Source organism: Rhinopithecus bieti, unplaced genomic scaffold (assembly GCF_001698545.2).
Source record: "Rhinopithecus bieti isolate Rb0 unplaced genomic scaffold, ASM169854v2 scaffold_980, whole genome shotgun sequence".
NCBI lineage: Eukaryota > Metazoa > Chordata > Mammalia > Primates > Cercopithecidae > Rhinopithecus > Rhinopithecus bieti.
In genome coordinates, this window is record NW_016803338.1 from 862,373 (window position 1) to 881,521 (window position 19,149).

Sequence of the window (19,149 nt, forward strand, 5' to 3'; positions counted from 1 at the left end):
AAAAAAAAAAAAAAAAAAAAAAAAAAAAAAAAAAAGTTAACATGCAAGCAATGGTCCACATACTCAAGATTCATGTTAAATGAATTCGATTATTACATATGGGTTTTTCATTGATGAGTAGGGCTCCGGGCATGCCATATTATCACACAAATCATTGCCTTTTGAGACTTTGGATACTTTTCCAGTTTAATTTGCAAACAGAATTTTTATAACAAATTATTTTTTAACCAAATCATATCTTGAAAACTGTTTATAGAAAACCCAGGGAATAAAGTGAACTGTTCATTGTGGAAGTCCTTAAATTACATTATTACAGTAGAAAATACAGGAGGTAGAAGATAACTGAAAAGACTAATGCAACATTAGATTCAAATCTATAGCTCCTGTAGCTACTTAAAACATGGTTTTACAAACTAAACCCAACATTTCCAGCAACCATAGAAACAGTTAAAATAAAATTTGCCATGAAAGCCCTTATATCATGCTTGATACAGGGAGGTAGGAAGATGTAAGAACCAGGACACATGAGACATGACATTTTATCTACAACTCCTGTTTGCTTTACTGAGGGTGTAGTCTCAAAATTCAGTCACCTTCTTCAGTTTCAGATTCAGATTCTAGAAAAGGGGAAAAAAGCAAACATTATATATCAGAAAGCAAAAGTACCCATTTATAACTTCAAAGCTTTTTTAAGATAGAGTCTCCCTCTGTCCCACGGTCGGAGTGCAGTGGCACCCTCTTGGCTCACTGCAACCTCTGCCTCCAGGGTTCAAGTGATCCTCCCACTTCAGCTTCTCCAGTAGCTGGGACTACAGGCGCCCACCACCAAAACTGGCTAATTTTTAAATTTTTAGTAGAGACAGGGTTTCCCATGTTGGCCAAGCTGGCCTCAAACTCCTGCCTTCAAGTGACCTGAACGCCTCAGTCTCCCAAAGTGCTAGGATTACAGGTGTGAGACACCACACCCAGCCTCCATATAACTTTGAAGCTGTTAAGGAATTTTATTAATACCCTATTTAGATGAGGAAGATATTCAAAAGCATTCACTTGGAAATCCCAAAATCTGGCTGGGTGCAGTAACATCTGCGATCCCTGCATTTTGTGAGGCTGAGGCAGGAGGGCTGCTTGAGCCCACGAGTTCAAGACCAGCCTCGGCAACATAGTGAGACCCTGTCTCTGTATTTTTAATTACAGAAAAGTAAAAAAAAGAAATCCACAAATTTACAAACATTAGATATTCTCTTTTTTTTTTTTTTTGAGACGGAGTCTTGCTCTGTCCCCCGAGCTATAGTGCAGTGGCCGGATCTCAGCTCACTGCAAGCTCCGCCTCCCGGGTTTACGCCATTCTCCTGCCTCAGACTCCGGAGTAGCTGGGACTACAGGCGCCCACCACCTCGCCCGGCTAGTTTTTTGTATTTTAGTAGAGATGGGGTTTCACCGTGTTAGCCAGGATGGTCTCGATCTCCTGACCTCGTGATCTGCCCATCTCGGCCTCCCAAAGTGCTGGGATTACAGGCTTGAGCCACCGCGCCCGGCCAAACATTGGATATTCTCAAAAATTCCCATTTCACCAAGAACATTTACTATTATGGCTGAGCCATAAATATACTATAATAATTAAACTCTAGCTTTTGCCACCTGCCTTATAAAGTTAACAAAAATCTCTACTCCAGGTACAAAGTGGCATTAGAAAGAAGGAAGCACGTATGAAGACATATTATGGCCGCATAAAAATTAGCTTTATCAAACAAACAAAGGAAAATCCTTACCTTCTTCTGCATTTTGAGCCATTCTACAAACTTTTCATTTGCTCAAGGAAAACACTCTTCCCCTTCGCAACATGTGCATCTTTGTACCACTTCAAAATGGGCTCTTCACTCAGGACCTCAGCTGGAAAGAAAACTCATTGCATTAGGGGAGTTTTAATATACTCTACTCAGACAGAGTTAGAACCATCACCTAATGTGCAAATGCCTGCTTAGTAAACAAACAGCTGAAAAGTTAAAAACATCCATGAGAACTGGACGATAGAATAATGCATGTGTGCACACCAAATACACTCAACAGGATCAAGGCTGGTCTGATTAGTGCAGAATTTCAAAGTGTTATGACCAACTGCAATGGATTTTCTCCCAACAGAGGTCTTGTCTTTACTAACCACTAGACCAGGTTTCTAAAATTGGGATCAAGAGAAAAGGGAACGATAACTGAAACTGGGGTTGCTACAGAAGCACTCTGAACTGGCCTTGAAGGACTACTGAAAGTCAACACTGGGTGGGAGAGTAAGATGAACAGAAGCAGGATTCACATAGGCTGAAAACTCTAGAGCTATGACTATATAGAGCTAGGACTACAGGACCTTTTTTTTTTTTTTTTTTTTTTTTTGAAACAGGGTCTCACTTGTTGCCCAGGCTGCTGGAGTGCAGTGGCACAATCTTGGTTCACTGCAGTCTTGACCTCCTAGGCTCAAGCGATCCTCCTACCTCAGCCTTCTGAGTTGCTGGGACCACAGGCTTGCGCCACTATTGCCTGGCTAATTTTTTAGTAGAGACGAGGTCTCCTTATGTAGTCCAGGCCAGTCCTGAACTCCTGGGCTCAAGCGATCCTCCTGCCTCAGGCTCCCAAAGTGTTAGGATCACAAGTGTGAGCCACCGAACCTAGCTAAACTTTGGGGAATGTACACCTGGTTAGAGTATAGGAGGCAAAGTTTGAGGACGCATAATGATGGCTTTGGATTTCATACTTTAACTTGTGAATAGGGTTTAGATATTTTAAACAAATACCAGTGCACTAAAAAGCACCCAATTTAATCAGGGGCGACTCATAACTAGAAGTAAAATATTTCAGGCAGCTGATGTCCAGATAACTCATCATTTGGATCATTTTGTATTTACAAGGATTTTTATTAAATGTTATTTATAAAATTCAAAATCTAAATTACCTTTATAAAAAAGCACCACTATTTTCTGGAAGGCTTTCATGAAATGAATGTTGTCATAGCAATACTCCTGAATCTTCAGTAACAGAGTCAGCTCAGACTGACCTTGAGTAGTAAAGGCAGCAAGTAGAGGGCTGTATTGCTGTTAAAGGAAGGGAGAGAGAGAAGATTCAGTCATTAATTACAAATAACCGTCCATTACAAAATTCCTACAATACAGACAATACAGAACTTAATTCATCTTTTATAATCACTGCAAACTATAGCTCATTTGCCAGAAATTCAAAAAATAGGCTGGCCACAGTGGCTCACGTCTGTAATCCCAACACTTTGGGAGGCCGAGGTGGTGGATCGCTTGAGGTCAGGAGTTTGCCAGCAGCCTGGCCAGCATGGTAAAACCTCATCTCTACTAAAAATACAAAAATTAGCCAGGCACTACTTAGGAGGCCGAGGAGGCAGAACCGCTTGAACCCAGGAGATGGAGACTGCAGTGAGCTGAGATCACATCACTGCACTCCAGCCTGGGTGACAGAGTGAGACTGTCAAAAACAAAACAAAACACAACAAAAAAAAACCAGAAAATTGACTTAAGTAGCTAAGTAAAATAAACAATACTATGCCAAGTAGTCCAAGTAAATGTCAAACAATATTAGTATTTTCCAATACCTCCTTCAAAAGCAAACATCTAATTACAGGCTTAAGTTCCTTTTCATCATGTTCTTTTTTTTTGAGGCAGGATCTCGCCCTGTCAGGCTCTGACAAAGCCATCATAAGCTCACTGCAGTTTTGATCTTAAGGGCTCAAGCGATCCTCTGCCTCAGCCTCCTGAGCAGCTGGAACTACAGGCATGTGCCACTATGACTGGCTTTTTGTGATTTTTAGTAGAGATGAGGTCTCACTATGTTGCCAGGCAGGTCTTAAACTGAGCTCAAGCAATCCTCCCGCGCTGGCTTCTCAAAGTGCTGGTTTTACAGGTGTGAGCCATTGTGCCTGGCCAGGCCATATTCTTGTTTTTAACCTGTGAACCACAGACCAATTCAGAGGATTATCCTCATAGTTAATGTTACTATTTGTCTATTTACTGGTGGGCCAACCCCAGGAACCACAGGATGCAATAAATCCTCTTTAAAAAGTATAGTCACAGTTCACTTATCCCCACGTAAAAGTAGAATAGTTTGTTTTGCCAAGGCATGGTTCTAATACCTTCAAGTGCTTGATGGCTTGCTCTGCTACAAGCTCCTCTTTTTTGTTCCATTCCACAGTGCTCATTACACTTGACCAGACTATTCCGATGACAACTGGTTCTGGGATGTTGTTTTTTTTCATCTCCTCCTTGACATATAGAATTATCTGCAAAAGAATCCAAATTTAGTAACAAAAGTCAGTTTTGATTACGTACATACTTCACACATCAAGTTTAGACCTTTAGAACTGAAAGGTGTCCTGAGCTCCAGTCCCTTAGATTTCTGGGCCTCACTCAGGCACTGAAGAAGCATATGTAAAAGACTGAGGCAAAGTTCCAGTATAACATCCTGTTACTATTAACTCAATCTCATACTAGTGAAATAAGTTCCTCAAATTAGTGAAAATCTCTATGCTAGAAGCTTAGCCCTAAAAAGACGGTTTAAACAAAAACTTACATCCTTAAATGGATCACCACGGGACATCTGTTCTTGAAGTTCTTTCTGGAGCTCCTTACGAGCTCCGATGGTTTGCTGATTCCGAACATATTCTGAAAGTTCTTTCAAGCCTGCCTCAGTAAAATACTTTGTAAAGTGTTCAACACTTTGCTTATTGGCAGGAAAGAGTTCCTAAAAGAAGAATTTATCTGGTTAAACTTTCTTTAAATTAGATTTAACACTTTCTTCTCAGTCTTAAAATGAGAAATTTCTCTCATTTACACCTGTTGGCAAGAATGGGAAGAAAAGTTACAAACCATCAGTCTGTTATCCATGCTGACTTTCCGAAGGCTTGCAGCTACTGCATTGATATCTTTTTCGTTTATCCATGATTTAAAGAGCTTTACAGCAAAAGCTGCTGAAACCCCTGTAAAAGAAAATAGCTTACTTAACAGAAGTACCTTCCTGGTTTCAATCACTGTATCCCCCCTATATCCTTCCCTTCATAGTTCAATCACATGCGATTACGGACTTTCCTCACAAACTTAACTCTGAACTTTCCTGGGCCACAGTTTATCACCTCTCCAGTTTCCCTAGTCTACACCATTTGCGAGTCGTATATTTTTGGCCAAGTTACTTAAAGTGTTTTCTAAAGTATAAATTGAGGGCAACAGTCTCTACACTTGACAAGGCTGTTGTGAGAATTACACTAAGGCAACTTAAATACTACTGTAAGCAGTTTTTTTAAAAAAGCTTCAAAAAAAAAAATTACTGTACAGAATAATCTGACAATTGGAGCCAAACAGGGAGTTGATTTTCCCTTCCAGCTTGACATTTTCCCCAACATCATCTTCTCCAAGTCTCCCTACTGGTATTAATCTCTTCCGGGGTTCCCACAGCATTTCTCATTGTATTTGCATTACATATAACAACATTTTGTCTAAATCTGGTTATTTATTGTATGCCTAAAGAAAGCCATTAAACCTGGATGCTAAAGGTATTCATTAAATGTTTAGTGAATTAGACTGAACTTATTAAATTTAAGGCTGGTTAATAAACAAAGACTTTCACAGAAGTCATATCTATGAACAATAAACCATGCTCTTATCCACCCCACTCTGAGTCAACTAAAGACCATCCTTTAAGGTTGATTACCTTCTTTAACCAAATTCTCATTATAAAGGCTATTAAGAATGGATGCATTAAGTGTTCCATTAGCCAGAAGAACACCAGTCAACATAGCCAGCTTGTTCCTCTCCGACTCTGAAAAACCCTTTAAGAACAGCAGCAGCTGTAAAAAGTAAAACAGTTAAGGGTTAAAACAGCAATTACATTACATTAAGAGAGACAGTAAAGCATATTATACTGGCTACTGGTTCAACATGTGGGCTCTGGGATCTAACCATCCAAGTTTACATCTAAGTTACAACATTCATTAGCTGAATGATCTTGGGCAAGTTACTCAACCTCTGCACCTCATATGTAAAATGTGGATAATAAAACTTGCCTCACAGGGTTTTTATAAACATTAAGTGAATTAGTATCGAACAATGCCTGGTCATTGATAAACGCATCAGGTTTTCTGCACATCTAGATGCAGTATTGGGCCAGGCGTGTCGGCTCATGCCAATAATCCCAGCACTTTGGGAGGCTGAGGGCAGATCACTTGAGGCCAGGAGTTCAAGGCCAGCCTAGCCAACATGGTGAAACCCTGTCTCTACTAAAAATAGAAAATTAGCCAAGCATGGTGGTACATGCCTATAATCCCAGCTACTCAGGAGGCTAAGGAACGAGAATTGCTTGAACCCGGAGGCAAAGGCTGCAGTGAGCAGAGACTGAGCCACTGCACTCCCAGCCTGGGAAACAGAGTGACACTCCAAAAAACCAACCAACCAACCAAACAAAATTACCCTAAATCTGTGGCAGGATTAGGATTTAACATTCCTCCTTCTAACCCTATTTTTTTCTTTTCCACAAAGTACATTATTCCTCATACCTTTTTTACTTCATCTTCAAAACCTTTCTCCAGGTATTTGTAGCGCCTGATTAACTTGTTAAAAACCTATGAAGAACATTAAATGAATTCAGTAACTTCATATATTTCTAGAATAGCAAAGTAGTAAACCTTTCACTGGATATAAATTTATAAGCTGTTTAAACCAGCTTGAGAATTCCTAGTGACACATAAGAATGTCCAGGTTACATGTATTTTAATTCTTTGCTTAAAATAATACAAACATAAATACATATGACACTTTCCAATGAGATCTTGATTAACAAGCTAATCAGCTCACAACTTATTTAACTTTAAAAATAAATATATGCAGATAAACTAGAGAAATCACAATACGAAAATGACTTTTTTTAGCTTGACATTTTTCTTAAACATTGAGTAATTTCAGGACAAATAGGAACAGGAGAGTTAACTTCATTTTTCCCTATTTTATTCACCTTAACACACCTTAAGTTTCTAATTCATCCCGCTGCACCAAGAACAGTCTCCCTAAAATTTAAAATCAAATTCCTTCAACTTTCTAACCACAACTCTTAAAAGTAGAATATTCTTCAAATATACCACATGGATAGTAGCTAACTGAAAACAATTATGTAAAGTTTCATTTACCTGAGCAAATGCTTGCATGGTCTCTAGGTCTTCTTGGGCTGCAAACACGCAGACATCTGTACGCATCATGTCATCTGCCAGTGTACCACCTGGAGCTAAAGTTGGATAAAACCAAAATACAACACAACCAAAAAAATCACTCCATTTTAACAAGTTTGCCAAATAGTTCATATTCTAGAGTCTCCATAATCTCCATACACTATACCTTTCTAAATTATTAAGCCCACAAACCCCAGACACTTACCCAGCATTCCACCAGCCACCAGAATGTCAAAGAGTGTTTCTGCATATCGACGGTAATCAAGTTTTGCTCCAGAAGCATCAAGAAACTTAGCTACTGCTTCCAAATCAGTACCGGTTTCAGTTAAGCCTTGAATAATACAGTCTTGAAACTGAGTAGGGTCAAACCTCTCTTTTTCATCTGGGGAGACAGGGGACCCAAAACATTTAGTTTTAAAAGATTTACCAAAATGTCACAAAACTATCACCTTATGAAGATGCAATTGTTAAATAAGTTAAATTCACATCCTTTGCATGTTTCCCCTCTGCGAGTGCAAGACAAGATGGCCCACTCACAAGAACTGTGCAACTTTTTAAACAATTTCACAAGTGAGATAAATGTGCTAGTGTCTTGTGCTCCTACTGCCATGAGGCAATTTCTGCTGGGAACGCCCTCCTACTGCCTCTTGGCTTTTCCAAAATTTAGGCCATCCTCTAACAGATAAATTTTATTCCTTTGAGTTTTGCCTGGACACTGGAGCTCTTGATCCTTTTCTTTAAATGTCCATAACATTAAACAACAAAAAAATTGAACCACTCCTTTGACGTTTATGAAGGTGAGCTTTACAAAGTACATTTAATGAGCACCCAATATGACAGAAACTATATTAAGCATTTGCTTTAATCCTGTTAACAACTTTGTGAGGCAGATTTTTCCTATTATTCAGAAGGAAAACAGAGAAATTAGGTAATCGAGAGACGATACTGTGTTGTGTAGTAGTTCAGAGCATGGGCTCTGGAGTTAAACTGCCTGATTCAAATCCTGATCACCATTTAACCACTTGAATTCGAGCAAATAGTCTCATTCGCCATGCCAGAATCCCCCTACTGTAAAATGGGGAGAAGAATAGTACCTATCCTATAAAGCTGTTGTAAATTCTACATGACATTAACAAAACAGAAAACTCCCAGACCACAGCCTCGTGCACATACCTGACCTTTACTGAGTTGCTTTCACACACTCCATAATAGGGTTTTGCTTTCCCAATCTAGGCTAGATGGCATCTTAATTTTCACACAGTACTAGGGTGACAAATACCTCTGTGTGTCCAGCACTTTCCTGGTTTTAGCACTGAAAGTCTTGTGTCTGGAAACTCCCTCAGTCCCAGACAGGGATTGCTGTATACCCTACCCAGTACCCTAACCATCAACAGCCAGGCCATGAATGATCTCTATCTGGAGCTGGGGAAGCGACATCTCTCCCTAATGCTAATAATAATGATAAAGCGACTTGCTATTACTTATATCACCGCAACATCAGTAATCCACATATTCAAGAGATACACTTTCCCATTTTACTGTCAAACTGTTCTAGTTTACAACTGCTCCTTAAGAAAATTTACCAACTAAGGCTGGGTGGTGGCTCACGCCTGTAATCCCAGCACTCTGGGAGGCCGAGGCGGGCGGATCATAAGGTCAGGAAATCGAGACCATCCTGGCTAACACAGTGAAACCCTGTCTCTACTAAAAAAAAAAAAAAAAAAAAAAAAAATACAAAAAACTAGCCGGATGTAGTGGCCGGCGCCTGCAGTACCAGCTACTCACGAGGCTGAGGGGAGGAGTGGCGTGAACCCGGGAGGTGAAGCCTGCAGTGAGCGGAGATCCTGCCACTGCACTCCAGCACTCTAGCCTGGGCGACAGAGGCAGACTCCGTCTCAAAAAAGAAAGAAAATTTACCAGCTAAATCTAAATGAATCTGCAAAGATTAGAATCAAATCACACTTTAGTCTCCCCACCACTACTACAGGGGGACAGCCTATGATTAGCGATTTTAAAATTTTACAATATATATCTCAAAATGTCTGCTACTTAACACAACTTACAACCAGTAGCTGACCCAGTTCTTCATTTCCTCAAAACCACCTGTAAAATAAGGTTAATATGCTTTTGACCAAAAACATTAAAAATATATCTGAGACTACATCTTATTTAGCTTTGTATCACTAGCACAGCACTTTGCTACAGAATTCAATACTCACCTAAGTACACACGAATGAAAAAAAATAGTAATATAATTCTAATACTTTTCTAAGTCTGTATTTCAAAAGACATTACAATGTGAATCCTATTCCACAATTAACTTCCATGGATGAAGTCTGAGTCTTCTCTCACAAATCTTCACAAAATCTGGGTGACTACATTAGGAGTTCTCGTTTTATAAATTAACATCTTTGCTCATTTTAGTTTGCTTAAATAAGACTGCTTGCTAGTGAAAACAGAGCCCTTATTTTGTTTTAAAACGTCTTTTACCTTCACACTAAAAAGAAGATTCATTAACCGGCTTAGAGATACATTGATACTAAAAATTAAGGCTTGAGCAGTAAAGCAGTAGAAATACTAAAGGTGTATGTGAACGGCAGTCAACAAGAAATTCAAGTTTCTTTCTGTATCTTCTCTTGAGGCTTTAGTACTATGCAAGTGCCTGTCAGAGGAGGCAAGATACACAAGATATTCTGGAGGTTTGAAGAGACATCGAAACATAAATATTTACCTCTTTTTCTAGTTTTAAAACGCTGGCCTGATAGCGTTGGCTTTTGCTGCTTTTGATTATTCATAAAAGACACCCTAGGAAAGGAGAAATAAAGCCTTAATTTCAGTGCCATAATACTAATTTTTAAAATAAAGCATCAAACCTTAGTCTAGTCACATATGAATCAAATGGAACACGCACTCTCAGCTTGGTGAAGGCACAAAGAATTACCTTCACTTGAATCAAATGTACGCCAAAACCTGCATTTCTCTCTACAAGAAACCCTTCAAATTAGTATTGCGAACTACACTTTTAGGCGACATTGTAATCCTACAGTCATCACCCATCATAAACCTAATTGTTCAGTTTCCTCCACATTCCTCTTTACATTCACTTACATCTTCCACGACCACTAAGCATCGCAGAAAGCAAAGTGAGATTACCACCATAGTCAGGAGGCATCCAAAATGTGTATGCCAATTCTAAAACACTGTCAAAAAGCGAACCCCTTCTTCTGACGGGCCTGGTTACAGGCAGCACCATCCTGCCCTAGGTCATGCCTGTGACCGCAACAGCGGTCGCCTTGCACCACTCAGGCCTGCAAAATTAACAGCCAGCCCAGCCTCCTTCGCCCATATCCCACAGTCCCAGCCTCCTCCCTGGGCACGTGTCTCCCAATCCGCACCCTTCCCATGCCTCCCGCCCAGGACCCCCATTGGCCACAGCGGGGCGCCGTAGGGTCCCGCGGCTCCTTCTCCACTGACCCTGTCGCCTGCGGTGGCGGCCGCCGCAACGAGTGGACCACAGGTACTGAGGCGCTTTGCGCCGGGGCCCCAGCCGCCCCGTACATCCGCTAGCCCTCCAGCGAAAGCAGCGGCGGAGGCGGCGGCCGCAGTGTGGTGGTGGCACCCCTCCGCCCCGCCCGCCGGAAGCCCCCACGCGTACATCACCCAACAGAAGCCACGGTGGCTTTGTTAGCCAAGCCGGGCACGGCCCGGAGGGAGCCCTGTTCGGCCACTGCCTTCGCCACCAGCGCCGCGGCGCGCACCCGAACCCCACTTCCCGACCTGGGCCGCCGCAGCCCCTCGGCCTCCCTGCCGAAGGGGCGGCCTTTCAGGCCCTGGATCCGGCCCGGCCTCAAGTGGCGGCCTCCCTTCGGGCCCATCCAAGCCCGGCCGCATTCAGCCCGCCGCCTCCCTCACCCTCTGCCCAGACTCCACGGCCCGCAGCGTCCGCCTGGGGTGAGCGGGCAGCCGCGTCTCACCGAATTTAAGGCGAAGAGGAAAGAGCCAGAAATCCCCGATGTAGCGGCAACTGCGGCGGCGTCTCCTCTGCGACCGGAACTAACGCCAGGAGGAGGAGGGAGAGGTGCCACCCCCGCCCGGACCGCTCTCATATCGCGAGATTTCTTTCCCTTCCCCCCTCCCGCCCGGCCCCGCCTTGATCGTGGCCTGTCGCTTCCGCCTTTTCCATTCCGCGCGAATTAGGGTGAGGGACCCGGAGAGGGGACGGGAGAGACGTTTCAAGGCTTCTTTATTTCCTTACTGGGTTCCACGTCTCCTGGACACGTGTCCTAGACTAGCTTATTTTTCTTCCGCTGCTGCGTCGTCCGCCCTCTTAACACACTGAGGGGTTGGAAGAGCGGAGCCGGCCCCCGCCGGTCTCGAAGTTGGACGCGTCCTCCTGGAGTCACTCCCCGCTGGCCCCCTCCTCCAGCGCCGGAAGTCGAAGCCCGAGGTCGGGGCGCTCGGGTTGTGCGGGGCGGAGGCCGGTGGCTGGCATGGGGGCGTGGCTTGGGGAAGGAAGCCACACCTCGCCTCCGCCCTGGCCGGGATGGGCGGAGCTCGCTCCAGCTGAGTTTCCTGCGGGGCGACTTTGCTTTGAGGGGCTGTCTCGTTGTTCACCGCCTCCTTTAGGAGCGAAGAGGACCCAGGCCGAGGATTCAGAAGGGGAAATTCTGTCTTCCAACCGCGGTCCCCGCGCCTTGCAGCGGTTGTGTCCCGAGTGTAGTGGCTGTGGGGACTTGGAGAGCATCAGAATCCCTTGGAAGGCTTATTAGAACAGACTGCTAGGCCCCACCCGTGGTTTCTCATTCTGTGGGCCTGGTGTGGAACCCATGAATGTGCATTTCCAGCAAGTTATCTGTGATGCTGCTGCTGGTCCACACCTTGAGAACCCCTCAGTTAGAGGCTATATCATCAGGGAGCTGGGGTACGATCAGATAGGATAGTGCGTGTGAAAAACACTGTGGACGTGACAAAACTGGGTAGATAGAGATGCACAGAGCCTCCAGGATGTAGCCCCATGTTTTTATTCACTGTACCGTAGTTTACTTCTCTCCAGTTGCTTCCTCACTGGTAGGAGGAGAGTGGCTTCTCTTCCCTAAACTTTTTGATAAAATAAGTTTACTTCTTTTCCTTAATTAACTATATGACCTCTACCCCCTTCCACCCCCCGCAACTTCATGGAAAATTACTTTCTCTGCGTTCTTTCCTGAAATTATTGCCAAACCCAGTGATTCTTTCATTCTTCACCCTCTTTGCCTCCTCTGAGCATTGAGTGCGTCTCTCCTTGAATCCTGGCTCCAGCTATCCTGGTTACGCTCTGAATGTGCCTTCGCACGGTATTTACTGATCTTTTCTGTACTGACACCTTTTCTTTCTGCATACTTTCTTCTGTGGCAGTGTCATACATTCTCAAGGATTTAACATTTCCTCCACTTAAAAGAGTTCCAAGATCATCTACTGAATCATTAAGCAAATATTTGTTAAATCCAGGCTCTATGCCCTTCCAAGTTGAGGCAACAGCAGTGGGAAGGAGGCAGGAAACAAACTGATCTGTTGGAGGAACCGCAAGAAGCTAGTATGACTGGGAGGGCAGTGGGGAGCAGAGGGAAGTGGCCGGAGTCGAATCTCTTAAGTGTCTAGCCCCATCCTTTCTCCCAAGGCTCCAGTCCACACTATCTGGCATTTTCACTTCATGGCTGGTTTAACACTATCAGTGCTGTCGATTGCTCTTCCCGCAGAACTGTATTTTTCACATCTGAAGTTCTGTTAAAGGACAACGTTTCACAAATAAAAATAACTAATATGCACCTATATGTATCAGGCACTCTTCTAAGCACTTTATATAGTAATCCCATTTGATCCTGAAAACTACCCTATAATCTAGACACTATTATTAGTCCCATTTTACAGATGGAAAAAACCGATGCGTCGAGGTCAAGTAACTTGTCTAAGATCATAGAGCTAGTAAATGGAAGAGCTCCAGTTGAAGCCAGGCAGTCTGGCTTCACCATTATAATGCACTGCCTCACCACCAAGATCTTATTTATTCATTCAGCAAATATTTATTCAGCTAGAGACCGGTAGAGATAGTGACACGTCAGGCCTATGGCCTCACAAAGCTTATCTTCTATTTTTGCCACGTTTTAAAATTGCATCATCTTTCCCCAGTACCACCTGGATTTAGGCATCTGTTACCCCTAACTAAATGGGACTTTTGCAATAACTTCCTAACTGTACCATCCGTTTTCTCAACATTTCCAGAACAATCTTCTCAACTGTAACCTGAATCATTTCTCTTCACTGTTTAAATGCCTCTGTTTATACCCAGGGATAGCTCTGACCCATGTTTTTTGCCTTTACTTCCCATCACATTTTTGGTTCTTAACCTGTTATTACCATCCATTGTGGGGTATGTAGCAAATGATTTTGACTAAAATGATATTAAAGTAAGCAGATTATTTTCTTTAAAATGTAAAGTGTATTAAAGGTTTTCCTGAACTCCTGGCCTCAAATAATCCTCCCACCTTGGCCTCCTAAAGTGTTGCGGTTACAGACCACGCCCTGCCACTTATCTTTTCTCTGCTTTTGGGTGCACCCATGGGAATAGGTACTGTGCAGCTACCAGGGGAAATGTTGTTTGTAAATTGTATTATGGTAGAAAAAGTTTCCAAACAATTGAACTTTATGCTTTGGTCAGATAGGACACGTCTTGACCTTTCTTGAGATGTCTTTTCCTCATTTTCCACTGTCAAAATCCTACTTATTGTTTCAAGCCTCATCTCAACTACTGCTTTTTTCCCTTAAGGCTTTCTTAGTCATGGATGTGAACACATTCCTTCTTTGTAATTGGGACTGCAGGCATGAGCAACTGTGTCTGCTAATTTTTTTTTTTTTTTTTGGTGATGATGGGGTTTTGCTTTGTTGCCCAGGCTGGTCTCAAACTCCTGGCCTTACGTGAGCCTCCTGCCTCAGCCTCCCAAAGTGCTGAGATTATAGGTGTGAATCACCATGCCTAGCCTTGCCCAGTTTTATGGTGGTTTTGGGAAAAGGATATGCTGATCTCTTCACTCTGCCATTGCTGTGAATCCCCCTTAGTACTTTTGGGTTTTAAAATTTTGAACTACTTAAAAAGAAAGGTACTAAGCGCAACATGTGAATGTAATACTGCTTTTAACTTCATTGATGGAAATGGATACCTAAGTGTTTCTTTTTCAGAAGCAAGTAACAATAGGTTTTTATTCCTAACAACTAGAAGAATGTCAAGGGCCTGTTTTGAAAAGCACATTGTTACCCTTGAAAATGACCTGGGGAAAGTATTTATTCCTATGCTTTGAGTCTTGTAGAAGCTTGTAGAACATCCTATGAAGCTGGCTTAAATATTGTAGCATATGTATATGAAATACTTCTCGATACACACATCTATATATGTATGCGTATATTTATGTATGTATGTGTGGCTGGAAGTATTTTCATAGGTGCCACAAAATTTTTACAATGAAAAAGCTTTGAGGTACAATGAGCTTTTAAATAATGTCATTTTTGATTAAAAAAAAAGTGTTAAATATCATTCACTTGCTACAAATCTCGTATATACCATTTATTTTACTTGCTGCATATAATGATTTTAATAGTTATAATTATTAATATTTGACATAATCAAGATGAAAATAAAAATAAGCACTGCTTAGTTACATTAACATTTTAGTAATATTTGATAAATAAATACCGTCTTTTAGCAAACACACTCTATTATTTAGATTTTAGATTTTTTTTTTTTTTAAATAGAGACAGGATCTGGTTATGTTGCCCAGACTGACCTCCAACTCATGGGCTTAAGCATTCCTCCCACCTTTGCCTCTTGAAATGTTGGGATTATAGGCATGAGCCACCACACCTGGCCTCGGTTTTTGAATAGGCCAAAATAATTGGGAGGCTTAGGGATTCAAGACATTTGGCATACATGCATTTTCTGTTTCTCTCCCCTCTCAACATCAGAATAATGACAGGTTAAAGTGAAAACTCTTTGCTCCTGTAAAGTGCTTATTCAGAATATAGTTTGAGGTGAGTTGCCAAATAAGTGATATTTGGGTTGATTTAAATATGTGCATTCTAAGTTATATAGCATTCAAGACATTCATTAAAACAAAGCAAAATAAAAACCAACAAGAGAACAGTGTGATGTCGTGTGGTATGTTAGCTATAGGATTGTTTAGAAAAAACTGTTTATTGCTTATTATTAATAGTTCATATCTCATAGAATATTACTGCAGAACTGAAGATTAAGAAATGTTACTGAGGACACCAGATCCAAACATCTGTGTGTTGGAAAATTATCTCCAATGCATAGCTGTTTCCTTGGCATATTTAGATGGCCATCTTTCTTTGATGTCTTTTTTTAAACCTACATTTTATTTTTTGGGAGCCTCAGTATGATGGAAGTTTTTTTTTTTTTTTTTTTTTTTTGAGATGGAGTTTCTCTGTTGCCCAGGCTGGTGTGCAGTGGTGGGATCGCGGCTCACTGCAACCTCGCCTCCCGGGTGCAAGCGATTCTCCTGCCTCAGCCTCCCGAGTAGCTAGGATTACAGGTGCATGCCACCATGCCCGTCTAATTTTTGTATTTTTAGTAGAGACGGGGGTTTCACCATGTTGGCCAGGCTGGTCTTGAACTCCTGACCTCAAGATCCGCCCACCTTGGCTTCCCAAAGTGCTGGGGTTACAGGTGTGAGCCGCTGTGCCCAGCCGATGGAAAGTTTTTATCTAAGATGAAAAAGCAATTAAACTACATAGAACTTAATTGCTGCCTTATTGCTATTATTAGTAGTACTACTGCTATTACTTGGTATGTACTACTATTAGCAGTAATAGAGTGGTCACAGTAGACCTTAAATTTATAGAGGATGTTACCATTTACAAAATATTTTCACGTGCATTTTATAATTCTTCACAGAAACTTTGTGACAAAGTAAGGCTGTCTTGCTTTCAGAGCAAGCTAACTATAGATAGAATTGATGATCATTAGTCTTCCAGAAGAAGGCCATGGACTACCATTAAGTAAACTTAATGTCAATTTATCTGATAAGAAAAAGTGGAACCTTTTTTCTAATGATCCATTTCAGGTCCTACTCTTAAAAAGCAGTCTTGGAGGATTTCCCAGATCTTTCTGGGATAAAATTAGTTTTCTTTAAAAAAGCAGTTTCATTTTCCAGAACTTAACCAGTGTAGAAGGCTTTAGCATCAGGGAACATTATACAATAAGGCTTGCCTAGCACAGAGATTCTTAGCACTAGGTGACTATAGTAAGCACTAAAATGAAATTGTCTGGTAGTTCTCTATACCTGTGCTTTGAATTCAACTCACATTTTTCAATACCTAAATTCCATGAAGAACTTTCAGAACCTAAGCATGTTAGGCCGTTCTTACATTTCTATAAAGAAATATCTGAGGCCGGCGCAGTGGCTCACGCCTGTAATCCCAGCACTTTGGGAAGCGAAGGCAGGTGGATCACGAGGTCAGGAGATCGAGACCATCCTGGCTAACACGGTGAAACCCCGTCTCTATTGAAAATACAAAAAATTAGCCAGGCGTGGTGGCATGCGCCTGTAGTTCCAGCTACTCAGGAGGCTAAGGCAGGAGAATCGCTTGAATCCAGCAGGTGGAGGTTGCAGTGAGCTGAGATCATGCCACTGCACTCCAGCCTGGGCAACACAACGAGACTCTGTTTCAAAAAGAAAAAGAAGAAATACCTGAGGCTGGGTAATTTATAAAGAAAAGAGGTTTAATTGGCTTATGGTTCTGCAGGCTGCACCAGTGTGGTACCAGCATTTGCTTCTGGGTCAGGGCTTTGGGAAATTTACATTCATGGCAGAAAGTGAAGTGGGAGCAGGGACATCACATGGCAAGAGTGGGAGCAAGTGAGAGTGAGGTGGGAGGTGCCACACACTTTTAAACAACCAGATCTCACGGGATTTCAGAGTGAGAACTTACTACCAAAGGGATGGTGCTTAAAAACCACTCATGAGGGATCCGCCTCCATCATCCAATCACCTCCCAACCTCCAACATTGGGAAATACATTCAACATGAGATTTGGGAGGGGAGAAACATCCAAACTATATTACGAGGTATAAAAGTCTATAAAATAACATTAAGAACATTGGGGTTTCATGACTTCAGAAATTTTAAGAATTTCTTGCCTAGGAAGAACAATGTACAAGCAACAGATTTAATTGCCTTTAAGAAATGCTTTTGGTGAGAACTCTTTTTTTTTTTTTGAGACGGAGTCTTGCTCTGTCACCCAGGCTGGAGTGCACTGGCCAGATCTCAGCTCACTGCAAGCTCTGCCTCCCGGGTTCACGCCATTCTCCTGCCTCAGCCTCCCGAGTAGCTGGGACTACAGGCGCCGCCACCTCGCCCGGCTAGTTTTTTTGTATTTTTTAGTAGAGACGGGGTTTCACCGTGTTAGCCAGGATGGTCTCGATCTCCTGACCTTGTGACCCGCCCGCCTCGGCCTCCCAAAGTGCTGGGATTACAGGCTTGAGCCACCGCGCCCGGCCACATGGTGAGAACTCTTTAGGAAGGACTCTGCCTTTCCTTATGTGCCTGGTGTGCTGTAACGGAGGCCCAAAGACAGTCATGGTGCTTGTGTCCTGCACTGTCCAGCGAGGGAGAAGGCAAATACCATCACGAATGTATTATACAAGATGCTATTAGAATATGGAAAAGGGAGTGACCAACTCCACAGGGTTGAGAAGAAAGGGGTTCCCAAAGGATTGAATAGGAAGCATTTGAGGTAGGTCTTGGCAGAAGAGAAGAGGTTGGTCAGATGGGGAAGAGGGAGGTAGGAGCAGCATGTGGAGCAGCCTGAAATGTAACTTTCACATTCTAGAACAGGGAGGAGCTTGCTGTGTGTGGTGTAGGGTGTATGTGTATCTGTATATGTGTATGTTGGGGCAGGGATGGCAAAGATGAAGAGGGGGTTAGCTTGAGAAGGGCTAAGATCCCATCCTAAGGAGTTTGGTCTTCATCTATGTTCTGCTTTCTATGTGGTAATTTACTTTAAAGTGCTTAAGAAATTCAGTGTAAACTATATGATGTATTTAAACATAAGTTAACTTTTTTCTATACTCTAGGTAGCGTCAACTTGCACTCTAGGTGTAGTTAATTAGCATTTCATGAATCCAAATTATGAATCCACACTTCCAAATTGGTTACCTACACATTTCAAGTAATTGTCCAAGAGTCCATTTTAAGGTTTTGTTCATTGGTATAGTGGATGTTAGAAATAAGATACGTGGTTGGCTAGAAAGGTTATACTTGCTTTATGAACCTCATCCGAGGAAAGTGGAGGAATCCAGCAAGCAATGCTGGCAGCAGCCTCCAGGTGTGGATTGCTACTGGTTCTGAGTACTCTTCTCCCAGAGGGTGCTATCACTGGCCCAACTATTATAGAAGGGGAGATGATTCTGCTGTCAGGCTGTTGTGTCCTCTCAGAGTGAATCTGTCATGTGAGATGTTTGACCTACCTCTAACTTTTAGTGGGGGCTGTGGATATTTATGAAGAGAACCTGCCAATTGCTGTGTTGGTCAATTGCCTAATTGCCTTAGATCACTGTGTGACAATCTGGTCAGTAGTGGAGACCACTAGAGATTATCTATATGATACCAGCAGACTGTCAATATTATAGAAAAATTACTCTGGGGAAGGGGAGCATTGGTGAGCTGGAGGATAAGACCCTGTTGGATTCCATTTCAACTAAGTCAATGTAACCCTCCGACAACTTGCTTTTTGTATACTTGCTTTTCTTTCTCTTCCCTCTATGGATTCTTAAGCTACCCAGATTAGGCCAGGTGCAGTGGCTCACACCTGTAATCTCAGAGCTTTGGGAGGCCAAGGCAGGTGGAACACTTGAGGTCAAGAGTTCAAGACCAGCGTGG

The 19,149-nt window shown here is 42.4% G+C and overlaps 1 protein-coding gene and 1 pseudogene across 3 annotated transcripts; both read right to left on the reverse strand.

Moving 5' to 3' along the window:
- The window catches only part of LOC108531961 (protein bicaudal D homolog 2 pseudogene), a 25,531-nt pseudogene extending 23,750 nt beyond the window's left edge, over nt 1-1,781 (reverse strand).
- On the reverse strand, nt 55-11,697 carry BZW1 (basic leucine zipper and W2 domains 1). 3 transcript variants are annotated; one of them, XM_017876211.1, is made up of 12 exons: nt 11,475-11,697; nt 9,951-10,024; nt 7,425-7,601; nt 7,181-7,275; nt 6,554-6,619; nt 5,713-5,848; nt 4,875-4,984; nt 4,579-4,749; nt 4,142-4,288; nt 2,942-3,080; nt 1,770-1,890; nt 55-617 (listed from the first exon to the last, which is right to left on the reverse strand). In XM_017876211.1, the coding sequence occupies exons 2-11, from the start codon at nt 10,012-10,014 to the stop codon at nt 1,793-1,795; spliced, it is 1,203 nt and encodes a 400-aa protein (XP_017731700.1). In that variant the 5' UTR covers nt 10,015-10,024; nt 11,475-11,697; the 3' UTR covers nt 55-617; nt 1,770-1,792. The 3 variants fall into 3 exon arrangements, with proteins under 3 accessions (XP_017731700.1, XP_017731696.1, XP_017731687.1); XM_017876207.1 differs by having other exon boundaries at nt 11,194-11,696; XM_017876198.1 differs by lacking the exon at nt 11,475-11,697 and adding an exon at nt 10,694-11,115.
- Between the last annotated feature and the right edge of the window lie 7,452 nt (nt 11,698-19,149).